The following is a 19,400-nucleotide window of genomic DNA, read 5'->3' on the forward strand; positions in this document are numbered from 1 at the left end:
TTGTAATATTGTGGTTTTCTTACCTAAAATCCATTGCATCGACCAACTATAATTATTAGAGACTTTAGAATTTAGACTAAGATTAGGGAAATGGTAGATTAAATTAAAAAATATGTTATAATAATTAGGTAGGCTAGTAAATAATAGGCTACCTACTAATAATACGGTTCTTATGCGAAAAATCGAACTTTTTCGAACCAGTGGTGCGTTGTTAGGGTTTCAAGTGTTATACTTACTTAAAATATTATGTAATACTTATATCATAAAAGCGATAAGTATGCTTAGGTACATGAAATAAATATTTAAAAATTTTGTAGATAGATTTGGATTCGTTATTAATATGATGTAATTTTTTAATTAATTTCGATTGCCAAAGCATTTATCTAATTCATATAACTTTTGATGCTCGAGAGAAAACTGTGGAAAAAAATTTTAATAACTTGCCCTTAATTAAATTGACCTAAAGGGTCAAAAATTATCGTACAGGTATTTCAGCTCCGTTACGTAAGCAGTCGTGGCCGAGTGGTTAAGGCGTCTGACTCGAAATCAGATTCCCTCTGGGAGCGTAGGTTCGAATCCTACCGGCTGCGGAACCATTTTGAGTTTTTTTCTTCTATTATTTATTTTAGAACATTTTTAGTTAGAAAAATGTTACTAAGTATTTCTTATTTACAGAAAACAATCACTGAATCTATACTGACATTATAAAGGTTATGCAGTGATCCAATTATGAATTTTTTTTTCATTGATCAGTTTCAGTTAGTTACCTACATTATCCTTGGGTGCTATTATATTTTCTAATTGTAACTGTAAAAATATTACAAAATTTGTTAGTTCGGATGTTTGTTACTCTTTCACGACACATTGAACCGACTGGGAATGGAAATAGTTTATACTTACCCTGAATTTGAACACATAGTTTACTTTCTATCCTGGAAATCTAAAGAGTTCCCGCGGGATTTTTTTAAAAAACCTATTATCCACGCGGATCTTTCTAAGCGTCGCGTCCCTTTTATTTCATTTTGGCATCACTCTCTCTGCGCATTGTATTTTATATTCCTCATTGCTGAGGATTGTGATCCCTTTCCACTATTTTGATACGGAACCCTGAATAGGACGCATTCCATGGAGTCTAAATATCGTTTGATCATATTACGTCACGTGACCGTGTGGCCTAATGGATAAGGCGTCGGACTTCGGATCCGAAGATTGCAGCTTCGAGTCCTGTCACGGTCGAACTTTTAGAACTTTTGATATCTTAGCGTTTTTGGGTCGTGACTCGTGAGTAGAATAGACCGAGAATAGATTGATCTACCTTTACAGTGCTATTTTAAATGATACTTCTTGAATTATATAAATAGAAAAGTCTTCTTTACTCTATTCAAAACAATTTATTTACTTAATTTAAATTTTTGTTTTTCTTTTAAAAATATCTCTATCTAATCTATCGGTAGTAATTTGAAACTGATTTCTCGCTACTCGACGATAGATGGCGTTAAATTCCTCATTGTGTCCAATTCTAGGGTACTATAATAAAATATTTTGAAAATCCAATGGTATATTTTAATTTTTTTTTGTTTTCAATATAATTTTGTTTATTGTTTTTATTTGGTTTCAGGTTCAATAAGGACGTCATTTTTAGCAGGTTCATCATTTATAGTACATTGGCACTTAGCGTACGCACACCGAGTAAGTGATTTAATATTTCAAACGTAGTTGATAAGCCCGGCTAGCTCAGTCGGTAGAGCATGAGACTCTTAATCTCAGGGTCGTGGGTTCGAGCCCCACGTTGGGCGCAATATTTTTTTTTTATTTTATTATTTTTGTATTGTTTTAGGGTGGATTTAGCTTAAGGATACTGGACTATTTAGAAAGGCCTCTTTTGGACTTAACGCCGAGGGCGGGAGGTTCGGAGTTCGTCAGAGATGATCCTACGTAAGTTTTTTTTAAATAGTTATTTTTATCGGATCACACATCGATATAGAATTATTGCCTACGGTTCAGGTGATTTTTTTTTACTAACCATAGTATAAGTCATAATAAAAAGAAAACACGACTGCTCTTCCAAAAAAACGATCTGAAAATACTTTTTCACAGCTTTTTCACATACGAAAATGGATTACATGACGGATTTCTTTTTCAATTTTTTTTTATAGCCAGTGTTGCTTGATGTAAAGATTCCTCGTAGAAGTTATGGTGGAATAAAAAGAAGATTTAAACTTCTAGGCAAGCGCGCTCCATCATTACTTGCCAGCAGGTCTGATTGCAGCCTTAAAAAAAATGACCACAAAAAAGAATCTGTGATGGGACATTGGAGTTCTAATCACAGAAAAAGTGCATTGAACGTCTCTTTACGCTACGCTAACTCTATGTTCATAAATTAAAACAAGAAACCAGTGTTACAACTTTTGTTTGTTAGACAACCAATGGTTTATACCGGTGAATATAATATTATACCGGTGGTTTGTACCGTTCCAGCGCTCAGCAGTATGAAGTGCGTCTGCCCAGTGACTTCACCTGCGACAACTGCACGCTGCAACTGCAGCGCGAGGCGGGCGAGTGGGGCGCCAACTACAGGTTCTGGTCGTGCGCGGACATCGATATTGTCACGCGTAAGTATCACTGTTACCGGTGATTAGTACCGTTCCAGCGCTCAGCAGGATGAAGTGTGCCTAGTAACTTCATCTATCTATTCCCACGATCACCTAATTATATGATGAATTGTTTGGATTCGACAATCTGTTCTATTGCTATACACATAGTCGGCTCAGCACTAATTATAACTAGAAATTTAAGACTAAGTATTTTTTAAATTCCACTTAATCCTTGACTGCGATCGCACCTGGGAAGCACTATGATGCAGTCTATGATGGTTGCAGACTAACTTGGAAGGGGTGTTTTTGTTATCGGTTTCTACACGGCATTGTATTGGAACACTAAATCGTTTACCGCCACGGCTTTGACGGTAGATTGGTAGTTAGCCACGGCTGTAGCCTTCCACCAGACCGAAAATACATATAGGTATTATACTTTATCTAAGTATTTCTCATATATGGAAATGTTAATGTTCCAGGCAAAAACTACCACGAGACGTGTTCAGGCAGAGGTTTCCACATCCTGGGCCGCTGCAAGTGCCACAAGATGCACAGCGGGCCGCGCTGCCAGTTCGCGGACGAGTGCGGGGAGGACAACGACTGCGGGCTGCGCGGCAAGTGCCTGGACACCAACTCCACCGAGCTGCCCAGCAGGCTGTGCTACTGCCCGCTCGGCTTCTACGGGAAAGGTTGCAACAAAAGTGAGTAGCGTTGAATTAGCGGTGGATGCACTATCTATGGACTACTGGCTGCAAGGTCAAGGATGATTATCGTTACTAAGTTAACGTTAAAACTAAAAAAAAATGTTACGTTAAAAAGGCAACGTTATTAGTAGCGGTATATGAATTAAGACATTTACGGGTGGGGCGGTATATTTTTATCGTTACGTAATAGTGTACGTCAAGCAAAGGTGCTTGTACATGTCATCGAGATAGATGTAGGGGTATGAATACCGGTATAAATATTGTTACTTTTATTGTTATTCGTTACCTACCGGTAGCGCAAGATTTCGCAACCCATATCTTGGTCGTCTATCGGTTAACGATGACGGGCATTTGGTAATCGAAAGCGGGGTTTCCATATTACTATTTTGCATGTGGTTGATTCCAGAGGCACCATGGAAGGACAAGAACATCAACCTATCAGCGTACACCAAGAAGCAGTTGTCCAAAGAGTTCGCGCTGTACTGGCGCGTGATGAAGGAGGACGCGGAGATCGAGCTGGTGATGATGGTCAACGGGACTTCTTATGCCGGTAACTTTTACCACTGTTAAAGTTAACCTATTCTGTCGTACGGTATTTGATCCAAGGCACGTAGTTACCTCTAACAGCACAGTTGTTTTAGGTGTTTTATGGCAAAGTGTACCCTTAATAAGTAGTTAAACCATCGTTAATTGTTTTAATGACGAAAGAAAACATCAGAGAAATAGTAGTGACTTGCAAGTTGCAAACTTGTCAAGTGAAAAGAGATTCATCCTAAAACGTTGATGCGCCAACTATATACCTAGCTATACTTTGCTACCAATAATTTGCTTATCATGAAAGGTAAAAAATTACGTACCTATTTATTTTCCAGCTGTCGGTTGGCGACCGAAGGGATTGAAGCAGGAATGTAAAAACTTCCCAGTGTTGGGCCCGCCGATTAATACGCGTGAGTATTTTAAAACTTATCGGATAGCCAAAATATTCATGAAGTACTTTTTTGTTTTATTCATTTATTTAATTTTTATTTAACTGAATTTTTTATTTAATTTTGTTACTTAAATGAAAAATGATACAATAAAACTTAAAGTTAGTCTTTTTTTAGATGCCTTAATACATTTTTAAAAATTTCAGCTAGCACGCCAGCTCCCGAACCGTTACCAGAACCGGAACCAAAATCAGAACCAGAATCGGCTCCAGAACCAAATGCCGAGCCCGAACCAACTCCGGAACCAAAAGCAGAACCACAGCCCACCCCGGAGCCAAAAGCCGAGCCAGAACCGACTCCGGAACCAAAAGCTGAACCAGAACCAACGCCTGAACCAAAATCAGAACCGACAAATCCACCCGATGACAACATAACTGAAAATGATAACAGAAATAAGCGAGTAGCGATGCATACTTTAGACGGGATTGATTTTAAAAATCTTGGCAACGATGTTAGTGTTAAAACAAGTGTTTCCTACAAAGTTTCGAGTTCTAAAGGTAGATATAAATATATTGGTGGTATCTATATAAAAGTTTAAAGTTATTTAGAATTTGTCAAACATTTTTGGATGATAAATCTGAGTAAATTGATAATTCCAACTTTATATTGTTTTTTTAAAGGTCGAAAGAAACGCGCCACGACTGAAAAAGACAAACCAAGTAAGCATTCTTCAAAACGTATTACATATAATATAAGACACAATTTCGTTTAACACAAGTGCTAAAACAAACACAAAGCTGTCAGCTACACACATGCACAAGAAACTAAACGTTCAAACTAACTTTGTAAAAACACTTATGTATAGACAATTGCATGGTTGTTATTTTTGCAGATGTGGAAACATCGACTATTTTAAAAAATGACAACGACAATCCCTCCTCTGAACCCGAAACTACTCCAGAACCAGAATCAAGTGTCGAACCAAAGTTAGAACCAAAGCCTAAGCATAAGTCCTTCAAACCAAAGCCCAAACAATTGACTGAGTTAAACGATAATTTCAAAATTAAGCCCACATCCATCCCAGAACCTACATCCGAACCAGAACCTACTGACAAACCAGAACCTAGTCCAGAACCCGAACCAACTTCTGAACCAGAACCTACTCCGGAACCAAAAGCAGAACCAGAACCAAGCGCAGAACCAGAACCCAGTCCTGAACCTAAAGCTGAGCCTGAACCCACATCTGAACCTAAATCGGAGCCTGAACCCACATCTGAACCTAAATCGGAGCCTGAACCTACCTCTGAACCTAAACCAACTTCAGAATCACAGCCAAAATCAAAACCCGAACCTAGCCCTGAACCTAAATCAGAGCCTAAACCTATTTCTGAACCTGAACCTACTCCGGAGCCTAAATCTGTACCTGAACCGGAACCCGAACCCAAACCTGAACCAACTTCTGAACCAGAACCATCTCCAGAACCAACTTCTGAACCCGAACCATCCCCTGAACCTGAACCTAATGCAGAAGCGGATTATGAGAATCTGCTAGTGAAGGGACTTTCCGAAGAAACAGGTAAAGCACCGCTTTGCGAATAACATAGTTTGTAATACCAAAAACTATTTCACTATTTCACTTTTTAGATTTTACATAAAATTTGGTATGGCCATTTATGTTATTTTGTAGCATTTATATTTTATAATAAGGAATAATTAATGTATTTTTTAATTCACCAATTGCATACTAATAACTTTTGGATGGAGCAATTTATTTAAAAATTAAACAGTCTCGTTATTTGAAAATCATATTTTGTTTATTAAAATTAATAACTTATCGCTTAGTTGAATTATTTTCATTCTTCATCATTGGCTTTATTTTTATGAAAAGAATTTAAAGTGAGTTTTCTTAAATGTCAATAAAAAGCTTCACCATTAATCTATTTATATACGATATATTTTTAAAAGCATCGTTTTAATCATAAAAGATTCATTGTTAATTGTTATCATAAAAGCATCAGTTTTATAAAATAAAATTCATCAAAAATACTTCTTTTTTCCTTATGTTACTAAAATGACTACATTTATTTTGTTTAATGCTTCATATTTTCTTTGCTTCCATGCTTTTGCAGCGGTATTTAGATTTCGACTTTCTCTTATCCTTCCTTCTTCCCACGACTTCTCACCTTCTCCTACTCACCTTTCTCTGTCTTTTGTGTTTTTCTTATAATTTTCATTTCTTTGACTGACTTTACACAACCTAACTGTTCACAACATGTAAATAATCGTTTAATTCTAACTTTTTTCTTCACAGAGTTCATTCTTCATTGTCAACATTTACTTATTACTTATGTATTAAACTTTTCTGAAACATTTATAATAATAACATTGGATTGTTATACTTAGGTACCTCATTCATTTTAATTAAATAGGTGCATTTTAATTACAGTTTTAACCATATTTCGAACTTTTGTATTTAGGGTAGGTATAATATTGTCAAATAAAAAACTAGTTTAAAAGTCACGTAACCACCTGCATCTGGGCTTGCCACCGAATATTCTTCTTGTTTTCTATCGATCAAGTTTAACTTTACTTTAACTAACTACCGTGCAACTGACCGTAGGATTTATTTAACTACTAAAGTAGATGTTTCTATAGTATTGACTTTACAGGCTACTACCCCTCGCATGAATACGTTCCGAAGTTTGACTTCAACCCCATGGACTGTACCGACATAGTGATCGGAACTGCCAAGGGAAATTACCACAGGGTGCTCGACTATTACACAAGAGACAGGTAAATATTGTCGCTCTCACCACAAAATCTTAACGAATGGCTAAACTGACGTTAAAAACGTGGGTTTGTTTAATGTTTCTACAGTTTTTGTGGTAGGTATAGAAAGTTTAAAAAGATATCATTTTCGTATTCAGCCTATTGCACTCCTTTTCTGAGGTTTTCCTCAGAAATGTCACCGATATAAATAGCAAAATCCGTTGGCTATCTTGGATTGGAAAATGACCATTATTTTCACAGTCAGCATCCCGAAAATGACACCAATAAACAGTAAAATTCGCAAAACTAGGTACCTAAGCCGCATTTCTTGTGGCGGCGCCGGCCGTGGCGTGGGGCGCTCGTATAAACATTCTGGTTACTTATTCAGACTTTTGCGTGTTTTCGAGGTAAGCTCAGTTTTTACTAGAAAATCTTAGGATTTAACGTAATTGTAGGTTTTACAGTAACATAATAATACCTAATGCATTTGTTGCCGGTAAAGAAGTTTCTTTGACAAAAATTGTCAGGTCCACTCCACGCGTGGACACGTTCTGGGGAGGACACGACGACATCACGGCAGCTTCAGGTTTCGAAGAAAACGGAGTCACCACCATCATGTTCCGAAGGAAAATCAAGGTGAGTTGCCACAGAGCAGTTGTTTAGGTCTTCTCTTTAGGCAGTAGTTATACTAGTTGTTTGTTTTCCAGCAAAGCCTTTTGGACATCATTGTATTATTTGAACATTGTTTTAAAAAAAAATATTGAGTACTTGAACTTTTTAGAATGGCTTGTCATAAAATTTTGCAACGTATCAGCAATGCAATACTTTTTTTAGGGCTCCGTACCCGAGTCAATGAGACCCTTAGATTATGCATAGAGTCTTGTTGTTAAGGCCGTAGGGCTTAGGCCCTAGGATTAATAGATAGAGTCAGTGTGTATTTTTACAGCTGCTATACTTACCAATAAATAATCAAAATTTCAAAATGGCCGCCATGTAAATTAAAAAATGTAAATCAAAAAGTACCTACATAATCTTGTGAGAACTTTTTATTTTATTTTCGACTCTCATAGGTATCTTTTGGTGACAATAAAAATTCCTCAATTCCAGGCTAAGGAGCCGACGGACCACTCGTTCGTGGACGACCTGATGCACGTGATCTGGGCGCGCGGCCAGGAGTACGGCCACTACCTGCACTCGCCGCCCGCCGGCGTCAGCGCGGGGGACTTCTACCGCGCCGACGAGATCAAGTACCACGGACACGGCTCGCAGCGGGGCGTCGCTTCACTCAACTTCTTCGGTAACCAAAATAATCAACAGCCAGTATGCGTCCACTGCTGGACATAGGCCTTTCCAAGAGCGCGCCACCAAACACAGTCCTCCGCCTTCCTCATCCACCCTCTCCCCGTCGGTTCTACGACATGACCTGCCCATTGCCACTTCAGCTTGCTAATCCTTTGAATTACGTCAGTCGCTTTTGTTAGATAACCAATGCTTTTGTAATGATGACTTCTGCGTAACTCTTGGTAGAGCAGTCGTAGTCGTCATTATTGAGTGACGTTTTTCGGGGCAGATGACCATTCGTCATTTTTGCAGAAGACAGATGGTTCACTCATGCAAGAACGCCAAATCGATTATTTTTCTCGCTTCTGAGTTCTGATGCTCTCCATAATGTATTGCGACTAAACATCCGAAATTGTCTGTGCATCAGAATCTCCGTGGGACACAATGATTTCAACCTTTTAAGAATAAGAATAAGAAGTGTTTATTTGCTAGAATATGGAATAATATACAAGTACATTGGTCTTAAATATTATGTGGAACCGCATATTCTTCCAAGCATGGCGTGCAAAATTTATTGAATTTATTTAATGTAACAAACATGTCAAATTATTATTAATTATACTTGCACGTAGAGTTCAAACGATCTTTTGTTCACTCGGTATTTCTAGATATTCCTGAAAAAATATCTAATGAAACAGGCTACTACATCATACTATACAAAAATAAATTTGCAGAAGAAACAAAAACCTCAACATTCGGTGGTATCCAATCCCTCGACAACGACAAGTGCGGCGCGCAATGGAAACTACCCACGAACTGTGACGTCAGCAACAACACCTGCGACTTCGTCGCCTCTTGGGAGTACCTTGGACTGACGCGTGGCAAGGACTCTGTGAAGTTCACCATCAGGACCAAGAAGGGCAAGTTCTGGACTGGCATCGGATTCAGCAACGATAAGAAAATGGTGAGTTCTACCTTCCCGACAGCACGATTCTCCCCCATCTTCTCAAGATCCAAATCAAACAACGAAATTGGGGTTATTTGGCTCCTGTAGAAATCTGGGATTGTTCATAAGTTGAACAACTTTTGAATCCGATCAAATGGAAGACATAGGTAATGGGGTGCTCCGGCCCAAAGGTGAGATCAATATTCCATATGGGGTCGGACTTGCGCTTTATCTGAATAAACTGAATTTATCTGTATGTATCTGAATTTAAAAAGTAATAATGAAAGAAAGAAAGAAAGAGAAGAAGGGGTGACGGGAGCGTTCTGAAAGAGAAGAGGTAAGGTGAAGGGTGTTTTCTTAGCGGTATGGGTTTAATGAATTGTGTGGTTCGTTTCAGTCGCAAACAGACGCAATAATCGGCTGGATCGACCCGCGCAGCAACCGCCCGTTCCTTATGGACACGTGGGTGAGCGGCTACTCCGCACCACGCCTCGACCCACGCCAGGATCTCAGCAAAATCCAGGGCTCCGTGGAAGACGGCGTCACTGTGCTCAGCTTTGTGAGGAAGCGCGACACTGGCGATCAGAAGGTGAGACCTGCCCCCCGATGTATAAAAAAAATGTATTCATGGTTATCGTTATCGTCAAGAAATCCTGCCCTTTGATCGGTTCATTCGCTGTTTACCTTTTTTCACAGCCAATCAAAAGGTAGAATTTCTTGACGATAACGATACCCACAAATACGTTTTTCTTACAACAATATGGGGGCTGGTTGATTTCAGTCCACGGACAAACAAGTTTTCCTTCAAAAAACTGTTGAGCTTCTTTATTTATAACGAGAATCGCGATTGTTCCAGGATCTGGCGTTCACGGACAGCAAGTGCCTGTATATGATGTTCGTGACGCACGGCGGCGGCTTCGACGCCGTCAACAAGCGCACCAGCAAGCACGTGGAGGTTCCCTACGTCACCGACGAGCGCGTCTGCATCAAGCCGTGCGGGCCTGGTGAGTTCACCCACATGACGTGATCGTTGGCTAAGGTGTACAACTGCAGTTCATCATCATTATTATGACACGATCGCTGGCCCACTGCTGAGCACGGGTCTCCTCGCTGTATGAAAAGGCCATAGTCTACCACGCATGCCCAGTGCGGACTGGCAGACTTCACAGTTCACACGCCTTTGAAAACAATATGGAAAACTCTCAGGAATACAAGTTTCCTCACGACATTTTCCTTGTGTTATATGCACGAATAGGTAAAAGTGGAGGAAAAACCAAATAGCGCGAGAGCCCGGTCCTTTCGAGTAGGTATTACAGGAGCATTCAATCCATCTTTATCTATACATTCATGGTTGAATGGTTGTTCACAGAACCGTCAATAGAAGAAGAGGAGCAGAGCACGGAAGCCCAACTGCCGGGGACTCGCAGCTACTCTCTGCTAGTGCGGCTGACGGGGCTGGCGGACAGCTTCCGCCCCCCGGCCGCCGGCAGCGCGGACTATGAGGACCTGGCCAAGAAGATCACGGATAACCTGGCGCAGGAGCTCAGCCGTACCAAGGGCTACCAGAGCCTGACTGTCAACGGGTTCATGCAGTGAGTCACTAGCCTTACTCCTCTCTGCTGGCGGATTGCCACCCTCCAATCTATTAGTTCAAAACTGAGACTTTGATTCTCCAAACAGATAGATAGAAACTTTATTAGATACGAATTTCTGACCAAGATACGTCACTGACGCAAAAACATTTTTGAGGGTTGGTTTTGGAGAAAACATTGTTACTGTTGAAAACACTGTTGTTACACTTTTCTGAAAAACTTCGAATTGTTTAAAATTTTTCATTCCAGAAACGAAACCAAGGCATTTATTGCGGAACTGACGCTAAAATCCATCGATCAGAACTCCATTGAGGATTCAGCGCGTTCACTCGATAACGACCTCTCGCTCGCTGATAACGGGACGGAGGAAGACAGCGATATGCTGAAATGGGAGAAGGCTATAAGGGACACCCTCGCGGTGGGGAAAGTGGGAAACCTGAATGTTGACCCGGAGTTTTTGGTGTTCCAGCCAATTGCTCGTAAGTATCATGTTTATGAGTAGGTATATCAGAACCACTAAAGCAAAATATTTGGTACCTACCTATAAACATAACTGCAAAAGTAGATAGGTAGTTAAGTAATTTCGCTTGGCCTCAAGAACTCGAAGATTTTTTTTTACAAAGATTTTTAAAATTGAAATCTTTCTAAACAGTTCTTTAGTTCTTCACTGTCACTACATTGAGATATTTTCACCCATTCAAAAAATAAGATTTCTGCACCGGAACATCAGCCTAACTTATAAAAGTGGTAGTACTGTATTAACGTAAACATTAATTAGTTGGTAATGTTGTGGCAGTGACAGCAGTGCAGCCATCGGAAGAGCCTACCATCAACAAGTCGCTGTTCGGGTCGGCGGGGCGGCTGTGGCTGGTGGTGGGCTGCCTCGCCGCGCTGGTGGCGCTGGCCTTGCTTCAAGCTGTGTGTACATTAGCACGCACCGCGGCACCCAAGAGCAAGGTCGATATATTAGTTTGTTATTGATTTTTCATTATTAGGGTATGGTACCCGAAGGGTGCTAACAGAACTCTTTTACTAAGCCCCCGTAAGTCCAAAACCATAAAAGGAAGGAAAGAGTGGTCTCGACGTTCCAGACTGTAACCATCCAAGCTTTTTCTCAAGTTTCTACAATGATCATGAAGTAATTACACTTTATTTGCATCATCAAATTACTGGTAAAGACACAAATACTGCTATCCTTGTATGTAGAACGTTGCCAAAGGCTAACAATGCTGTCAGAATCAACAATCAAATTACTCAATGTTTTGTATAAATCATTACAGGACCAACTGATCCCCAACACAGCGTGGAAGGATTATACATCAGCGAACACTAACTACGCATTCGAACCTTTTGAGAACGATGACAAATATAACAGCACCTCTACGCGCTCTCCCAGACCTACCTCCCCTCCTCCCCCGCGACCCACCAGTGCGCACAAGATGACCCCCAAACCACACAAGAACGGACCTCACATAGCCAGCAATGGTCACAACATGGGAACAAATGTTCATATGTCTAACAATGGTCACATGCCAAACAACGGACACAACATGCCCACTAACGGTCACATGGTTAACGGACATAACCTCACCAACAGAAGCCGTGCCATGAACGGCAGAGACGTCCGAGACGGTCGTGACATGCCTTTAAGTCCGCGAGAGATGGCCATGAGCAATCGAGAAATGGCCACGAGTCCGCGAGAAATGGCCATGAGCCCTCGGGAGATGGCACTAAATAGTCACTCGATGGCCAATAATGGCTACCCGACAAACGGGAGGAGCAAAACGCCGAATGGGTCGAAGAAGTTTGCGAATAGTGCGCAGTATTACCATGACACGAGGTCGCTGCAGAGGCCGAGGTCACATTATGGGTAAGTGACACAATAAGATTTGATTTTCATGATACTTTTAGAACTCCGAAGTCGTTCACCCATCAAGTTGCCAATTTACGTTGACGTTGCTTAACCAGAGTAAGCAATTTATTGATTTGCCCTATACATCACATTGCCCTATATTATAACCTAGCGAAGGCAAAGTTCTAGGTGAACTAATATTATATTGTAGTGCACGTAGATAAAACTTTATACCTAGTATTTTTTTGCACAAGTTAAATACCAATTTTTTTTTGAATAGCAAATGTACTTAATAGTTTCAAACTCTATAGGTAATTTGAAGAGCCCTTAAGTTTAAAGAACCTGCTAACGTTACCTCAGATATTTAAAAAAAATTAAATAAGATTTTAAGGTCGAAGAATAATAAAAACTATATTTTTCAACTACTATTTCATGCGTTTAATTGATTTTTATACGGGTGATATTTTCATTTTTAGGGTTCCGTACCTCAAAAGGAAAATCGAAACCCTTATAGGATCTGTCTGTCTGTTTGTCAAGAAAACCTATAGGGTACTTCCTGTTGACCTACAATCATGAAATTTGGCAAGTAGGTAGGTCTTATAGGACAAGTAAAGGAATAAATCCGAAAAAATAATTAAAATGTGTTTCAATTTTCAAAGTAAGATAAATATGAAATGGCTTTACCTGTATATTATAAAACAGATTTTTATTTATTTTTATGCATAATAGTTTTTGATTTATCGTGCAAAATGTTGGAAAAATTTCCCGAGTACGGAACCCTCGGTGCGCGAGTCGGACTCGCACTTGGCCGGTTTTTCAATGATTACCTTCATAAATATAGACAAGAAGAAAAGATACAATCACTTCAGTTCAAATAAAGCGTAATAATATGCAATTTATGAAAACGAACTAGGCATGGAGGCACATAATTTCGTGAGGTACTGTGGAGGGCGGGTGACTCAAGGGATGGGTGAATCAATAAAGCTGCGTAGAGCAAGCTATGAGGTATTTTGCAACTAACACCAAGGGACCGTGTGGCCTAATGGATAAGGCGTCGGACTTCGGATCCGAAGATTGCAGGTTCGAGTCCTGTCACGGTCGATAACTTAACCTCTCTTTTTAGTAAGTGGGAGGAAACTCTTATACCTACGATATTAATCTGTACTCAGCCCGTACTTTACTATCACTTGTTTCAACTAAAAAAGAAATCAAATATCTTTTTAATGTTTTTGAATAAAGCTTTAAGTTGTTAACAAAAAAAAAATGGTTTTGTCCGTTCCCAAAGTAACTGGCTCGTTGGAAAGCCTGGAGCACCGCAGATATTTAAGCTCTCTTTGCGTTTTTTATCGCCTTTATAATGGGGAGTGCTCTGAAGAGCTGTTTGACCTCATTCCACCCTCCTTCTTCTACAACCGCACCGCACGCCACCGTAAGCAATGTCACCCTCACCACCTGGCTGCCTGGTGCACTTCGACTGCCCGTTGTGCCAAATCCTTTTTTCAATGCACATGCAAACTGTGGAATCAGCTCCCATCGGCGGTGTTCCCACTAGATTACAACATGGGGTTATTCAAGGGGCGGATCAACAAATTCCTGAAAGGTCGGCAACGCATCGGCGGTGCGTCTGGTGCTGCAGATGTTCATGGGCGGCGGTAATCACTTAACACTAGGTGCTCGTTTACTCGCTATTTGTACTTTTAAAAAATGTGATAGTTAAATACCTGGAGAGTGATATAGGCTGGCTACTTTCCACCCTAGAAATTCAAAGATTTCACAGAAGATTTTCAAAAAGGTAAATCCACGCGGACGAACTCACTGGTGTAATTGCTTTGATTTTGAGTTTTCAAAGGATGATGTATCCCTGTAGGTACAACGGCGGCGCGGGCGGCGGCGTGGCTGGCGGGGCGGGCGGGGCGGGCGGGGCGGGCGGGGTGGGCGGCGCGGGCAGCTCGCGCTCGCTGCCGCGCGGGGAGGCGCAGCCCGACTTCTACTTCATGCCGTCGCAGCGCAAGCACGAAGGTGAGCGCGTCGCCGTCTACGTGCGCAACCCGCCGCACCTACACTGACACACGCACACACACACACACTAGACACGCACACACCTACCTACCTGCCAAATTTCATGATTCTAGCTCAACGGGAAGTACCCTATGGGTTTTTTGACAGACACGACAGACGGACAGACAGACAGACTACAAAGGTGCGGAACCCTAAAAACTGTTCCCAAAAAAGTACTCTACGCAATGGACACTATCAATACAACAGATTTGAATGTGAAAACAAAGTACAAAAATAAAATTAGGTATTCTAAAAAAGGAGAATATCACAAAGTCCTATCAATTTACTTAGATTGTTTGCAAACTTAGCACACTATCACCCTGTGCTTGGATATCAGTTTCAAAGCAATAGCGTTTCCACATGACTTAAATAAATAATCTTTAAAATTTTACACACGCGCAGTGTCGCAAAAACTCACACAAATATTATTTATACTCTTTCCGCGTAAAGATCACTCTCTCTCTGTTACGTAATCTCATACAAGTGATAGAGACAAAAATGACAGTGGGCGTTAACCATTTTGAATCTCTTACCAATCTTAAACATGTTTTCAAAAACATTCGAAATTCAATTCGAAAACATAGTTTCGTTTGTGACTGGTCGGTTACTCAAAATGGTTAGTGCCCACTGAGAATTTTGCCTCTACTAACTTCTTCCCGCAGATAGAGTATAATAAGAGTCTATGCAGAAAATCCAAAAGCAGACTTTCTGTATAGGCCCCTTTGCAATTCTTAATATTTTATAGTAAACTAAGTAGTTAGTTATTTGTAGGAAACATATTTATAGGCTTTATAGGTTTTGTATTTAGTATTATTGACAGGTGTAATTTTTATGACGTAGTATACTAATTGATTGTAGTACAAATTAGACATTACTTATACCAAACAGCACATTATATTTTAATGCAACAATTTTATTATTAACCAGTGCAATATGTAGACTTATATTTCGACTTTAGATTAGTTCCATTTTTTGAGCTGAGGTTAGAAGCTTTAATTAATAAAAATAAAAAGCAAATAAATCCTATGTTCATTTTAAATAAAATAGGTGCATATAAAGTATTATATAAGGTACAAAATTAAAATAAAACCATTTTGTAAGAATATTGGTTCTAGATTTAAAAGTTTGTTATTTATTAGGTACTTATCTACATACAATTTTATGTTAAGTATAACTTTTAAAAATTAAAATTAGTATGATATTGATAGATACAGTGATATTAATAAATATATTTTTATACAAGTATGACTTTTATTATGTTTTACAGTTTTAAGTAGTCAGTTATCAAAACAGGTAATTATTATTTTATTAGGGCTAGGGTATTGTAACTAATATTATTAATTTATTTAACTATTTATGTAAATATATGTATTGTGTGTCTAATTTTTTTCACATTATTCTTCTACTAACTTCAGGAAAACATTTCTTATTTGTATTACAAAAATAAATTATAAACCGATAAGTTTAATTTTACATATACCTATATATGCATTTTCAGAACGAAAGTAACCTAAGCGAAAATGTTATAAAAATGAATTATACAATAAAGGACATTTATGGAAATAACAAAATTTTATTGTTTTTACAAGTGCCTAATTAAAATTTATCGTTCTGAACTTGTGAAAAAAAGTATGTAGGTACTTAATACTTTCAAATATTTTTTATTTGTTATAATTTTTTTGATCGATTTCATTATTTCTTATTTGCATTGCATTTTTTCTACGAAGTAATTACCTATACATCGACATTTCCATGTTTTGATATTAATTTATTTCTTATCTCTGGTCATCCTTATATTATTATATCTGAGGTGACGGACTTATATTCGTTGTTATAAATATTTTATATTTTTTATTCTCTTTTGCAGATTTTTGAACGTGAGTTCGATGACAACTGATTTAAGTTACCAATAGACAGACATACACACTATAGACATTCATTTGTGAAACATTTTGGTTAATTATTTAGTAAACACCGCATTAAAAATGACAGACGTAAGTACTATATAATGTACCTACTTGTTAATTTGACTTAAAAAAAAAGATGACTGTACCATATTTATTATTGATCTGTATTAAAAGATTAAAAATGAATTTACAAATGTAAAAAAAATATTGCTTTCTTTTGGAATTAGTACTTTGACTGTTTAGTTAACAATGTGTGTAGGTAAGTAAAAACATTTATCTGTTTCTTGTTCTATTGATTTTGATTTTATTTTTATTCATAATTTTTTCACTTTTATTAATTCCAAACCAGTTCTAGTCTCACGTCACAGTTTTAATTTTAAGTTATCCTTAGCTTCTTGTTCCGGTGTTGCCAATCGTAGATGATGATATTATATGATGTGGCAACACTGAGTGTTGTTGCTAGCTTAATTTTTGCAAAATCCTGATTTTCGTGGTGCTTTGATTCTACCAATGTTTTTGATAAAGAGGTTAATTTTTGTGCCAGCAATCGTTTCAAGAATCTGTACCAGTCGGTAGATCAAATCTAATACTAACAAAAAGCAAAATTAATGATGCAAAACGCGAATTTTGTGTACGTATGTAAAAATTTTTTACACTCGTTATATTTTTTATATTCCTGGCAACACTATGAAGAAGTGTAAATATAAGCAATTTTCTCTGTATATTTGCAATATTTATATGTATTTTACCTTGTAATGTAACATAGTATTGGTGAATGTACTTAATATTTTGAATGTCTTCCTCTATTAATTTTCAGAATAATTTCAGGTGTTTTATGACAAATTATTATTATTATCATAGAGTAGATATTAAAATAGGTGAAAAACTAAATATGTTTGTTCGGAATTTTTTCGCCTCAAATATTAAAATGTATCCGTCCATTTTTATTTATAGTTCAGAATTATTTTATAGGTTATGACTTATTATAATTGAGATTTATATAGTTACAACAATATTTTTATTTTGTAAATATCGATTGTAGATAGTTTTATTCATATTTTAACCGGGTATTTAAAGTTTAGGTACTTAGAGCTTAGATCAAGTCCATTTAAGAAATAATATATTAAAAGGATTATTTGAAAATACCATTAAAATTATAGTTTCAGCTTAGAAATAATAGGTCAATAGTTTAACACTTTTGCATTAAAATATTTCTTCATTTTAAATTTAGTTTCTAACTAAGAAAATGGTGCGATTTGTATACCTAAGTAATAAATAAGTATACATAACATAGAAGTTAAGATAAAGCAATAATAGATAACTACCTATTTATTCAGTCATAAATCTCGTCTTTGTGGTGCTTCCACACTGGGTTTAAAATGTTTAGTAACATAATTATTTATTACCATAGCAATATACATTACCTAGGTAACTATATATCTACGTAACAAACACCACAGAATTATAGATTGTAACAATTTTTTATACACCATAATATGAGATATAAAAAAAGAAATAATGACTAAAATAACGACATGGCAAATGTTTACATATTATTATTGTTATCGTAATTAACCATTTTAAAATTGCTGTTTGTAATTTTATCACATAATTTGCGAAAAATGTGGTTCAGAGTCTTGTAACACATTACTATTCCACTAATCTTCTAATATGGAGTATGTATCACTATAGATTAGAATTATAAATTTTAGAAAAAGGTCTAGTTTTTTATACTCATAAACGAATGCATATAACTAATATGTATAGTACCTATATATGTATTTGGTTCTCTGACGTTATAGTTTTTGAGATAGATTGCTATTAATTTTATACATAGGTAGTAGGTACCTACACGAGTTGACGATGAATTGTGCTAATTCGGTTCTACAAAGATCCTAAACCAATAATAACATTGACAGGACTTAAAGTGTTGCCATCCTATTCACATCGTTAGGTATCTATAGAAAAAGATGGTTGGTAAATAAATTTAATATAATATTTTTCTTATATTTGTTTATATTTTGTGTAAATAACAATCGAGAAATGTAACATTTTTAGTATTTCTATATACTGTAGAAGACAAAGTAGTTTTCATTAATAATGTCATTAATTTAAATTCCATTAACAAAGCGAGTATTAATTAATGTAGCGTAAGTGTTTACCAAATCTAAGATTATAAATAAATATTTTTTACAAATTATTATTTTGAGTTTTTTTTTAATATTAAAAGATCGCAAAACAAATAGTCCACTCTATCTACTCACATATAAAGTTGCAACAAGGAGATACACAAGCCTGGCTGAGATCTGTGGCTCCATTGCGGTAGAATGACAGGTACAATGCCACGATCGCAATCATCTCTGATTGATTGACGCTCACTCACTATTGGCTACAATGTAACGTTCAACAAGAATACCATAAATTTAGCCAATAACAACAATTGCGATTGTAATAATGATTGATGCAGGTTTTATGGAATCGAGCTATAGGTAATCGCTCGAAACCTGACGGAGACGTCTATACTCTATCCGCGGAAAGTATAGCGCTCTCTCTGTTATCTGATCCCATACAAATGATAGAGGCAAAGATCGCTGTGGGCGCTAACAATTTTAAGTCACCAACCAATGACAAACAAAACTATGTTTTATTTGAATTTCGAATCTCTTTTGAAAACATTTTCGAATCGAATTTCGTTTTTATTTGTCTCTATCATTTGTATGGGATTACGTAACAGAAAGAGCGCTAATAGGTAACTTCTTTCCACGGATAGA

The 19,400-nt window shown here is 37.5% G+C and overlaps 1 protein-coding gene and 4 non-coding genes across 6 annotated transcripts in view; all 5 read left to right on the forward strand.

Moving 5' to 3' along the window:
* Nucleotides 1-18,829, forward strand: part of LOC123865374 — a 66,980-nt gene extending 48,151 nt beyond the window's left edge. For both annotated transcript variants that reach the window (XM_045906371.1, XM_045906372.1), the window contains 22 exons: nucleotides 1,619-1,689; nucleotides 1,838-1,935; nucleotides 2,479-2,612; nucleotides 3,074-3,295; nucleotides 3,705-3,848; nucleotides 4,171-4,245; nucleotides 4,431-4,781; nucleotides 4,905-4,943; nucleotides 5,117-5,800; nucleotides 6,894-7,017; nucleotides 7,521-7,629; nucleotides 8,101-8,290; nucleotides 9,009-9,238; nucleotides 9,618-9,809; nucleotides 10,077-10,224; nucleotides 10,590-10,812; nucleotides 11,062-11,291; nucleotides 11,609-11,769; nucleotides 12,093-12,682; nucleotides 14,532-14,683; nucleotides 15,990-16,015; nucleotides 16,590-18,829. In XM_045906371.1, the coding sequence (XP_045762327.1) occupies nucleotides 1,619-1,689; nucleotides 1,838-1,935; nucleotides 2,479-2,612; nucleotides 3,074-3,295; nucleotides 3,705-3,848; nucleotides 4,171-4,245; nucleotides 4,431-4,781; nucleotides 4,905-4,943; nucleotides 5,117-5,800; nucleotides 6,894-7,017; nucleotides 7,521-7,629; nucleotides 8,101-8,290; nucleotides 9,009-9,238; nucleotides 9,618-9,809; nucleotides 10,077-10,224; nucleotides 10,590-10,812; nucleotides 11,062-11,291; nucleotides 11,609-11,769; nucleotides 12,093-12,682; nucleotides 14,532-14,683; nucleotides 15,990-16,015; nucleotides 16,590-16,619 (4,223 nt within the window). In that variant the 3' untranslated portion in view covers nucleotides 16,620-18,829. The remainder of the gene's footprint in view (nucleotides 1-1,618; nucleotides 1,690-1,837; nucleotides 1,936-2,478; nucleotides 2,613-3,073; nucleotides 3,296-3,704; nucleotides 3,849-4,170; nucleotides 4,246-4,430; nucleotides 4,782-4,904; nucleotides 4,944-5,116; nucleotides 5,801-6,893; nucleotides 7,018-7,520; nucleotides 7,630-8,100; nucleotides 8,291-9,008; nucleotides 9,239-9,617; nucleotides 9,810-10,076; nucleotides 10,225-10,589; nucleotides 10,813-11,061; nucleotides 11,292-11,608; nucleotides 11,770-12,092; nucleotides 12,683-14,531; nucleotides 14,684-15,989; nucleotides 16,016-16,589) is intronic.
* Trnas-cga lies at nucleotides 509-590 on the forward strand. The gene has a single exon. It is a non-coding gene; the product is annotated as a tRNA-Ser (tRNA).
* Nucleotides 1,164-1,236, forward strand: Trnar-ucg. Its single transcript has one exon. It is a non-coding gene; the product is annotated as a tRNA-Arg (tRNA).
* Nucleotides 1,724-1,796, forward strand: Trnak-cuu. The gene has a single exon. It is a non-coding gene; the product is annotated as a tRNA-Lys (tRNA).
* Nucleotides 13,693-13,765, forward strand: Trnar-ucg. Its single transcript has one exon. It is a non-coding gene; the product is annotated as a tRNA-Arg (tRNA).
* Nucleotides 18,830-19,400: the final 571 nt, after the last annotated feature.

Source organism: Maniola jurtina, chromosome 5, assembly GCF_905333055.1.
Source record: "Maniola jurtina chromosome 5, ilManJurt1.1, whole genome shotgun sequence".
Taxonomy (NCBI): Eukaryota; Metazoa; Arthropoda; class Insecta; order Lepidoptera; family Nymphalidae; genus Maniola; species Maniola jurtina.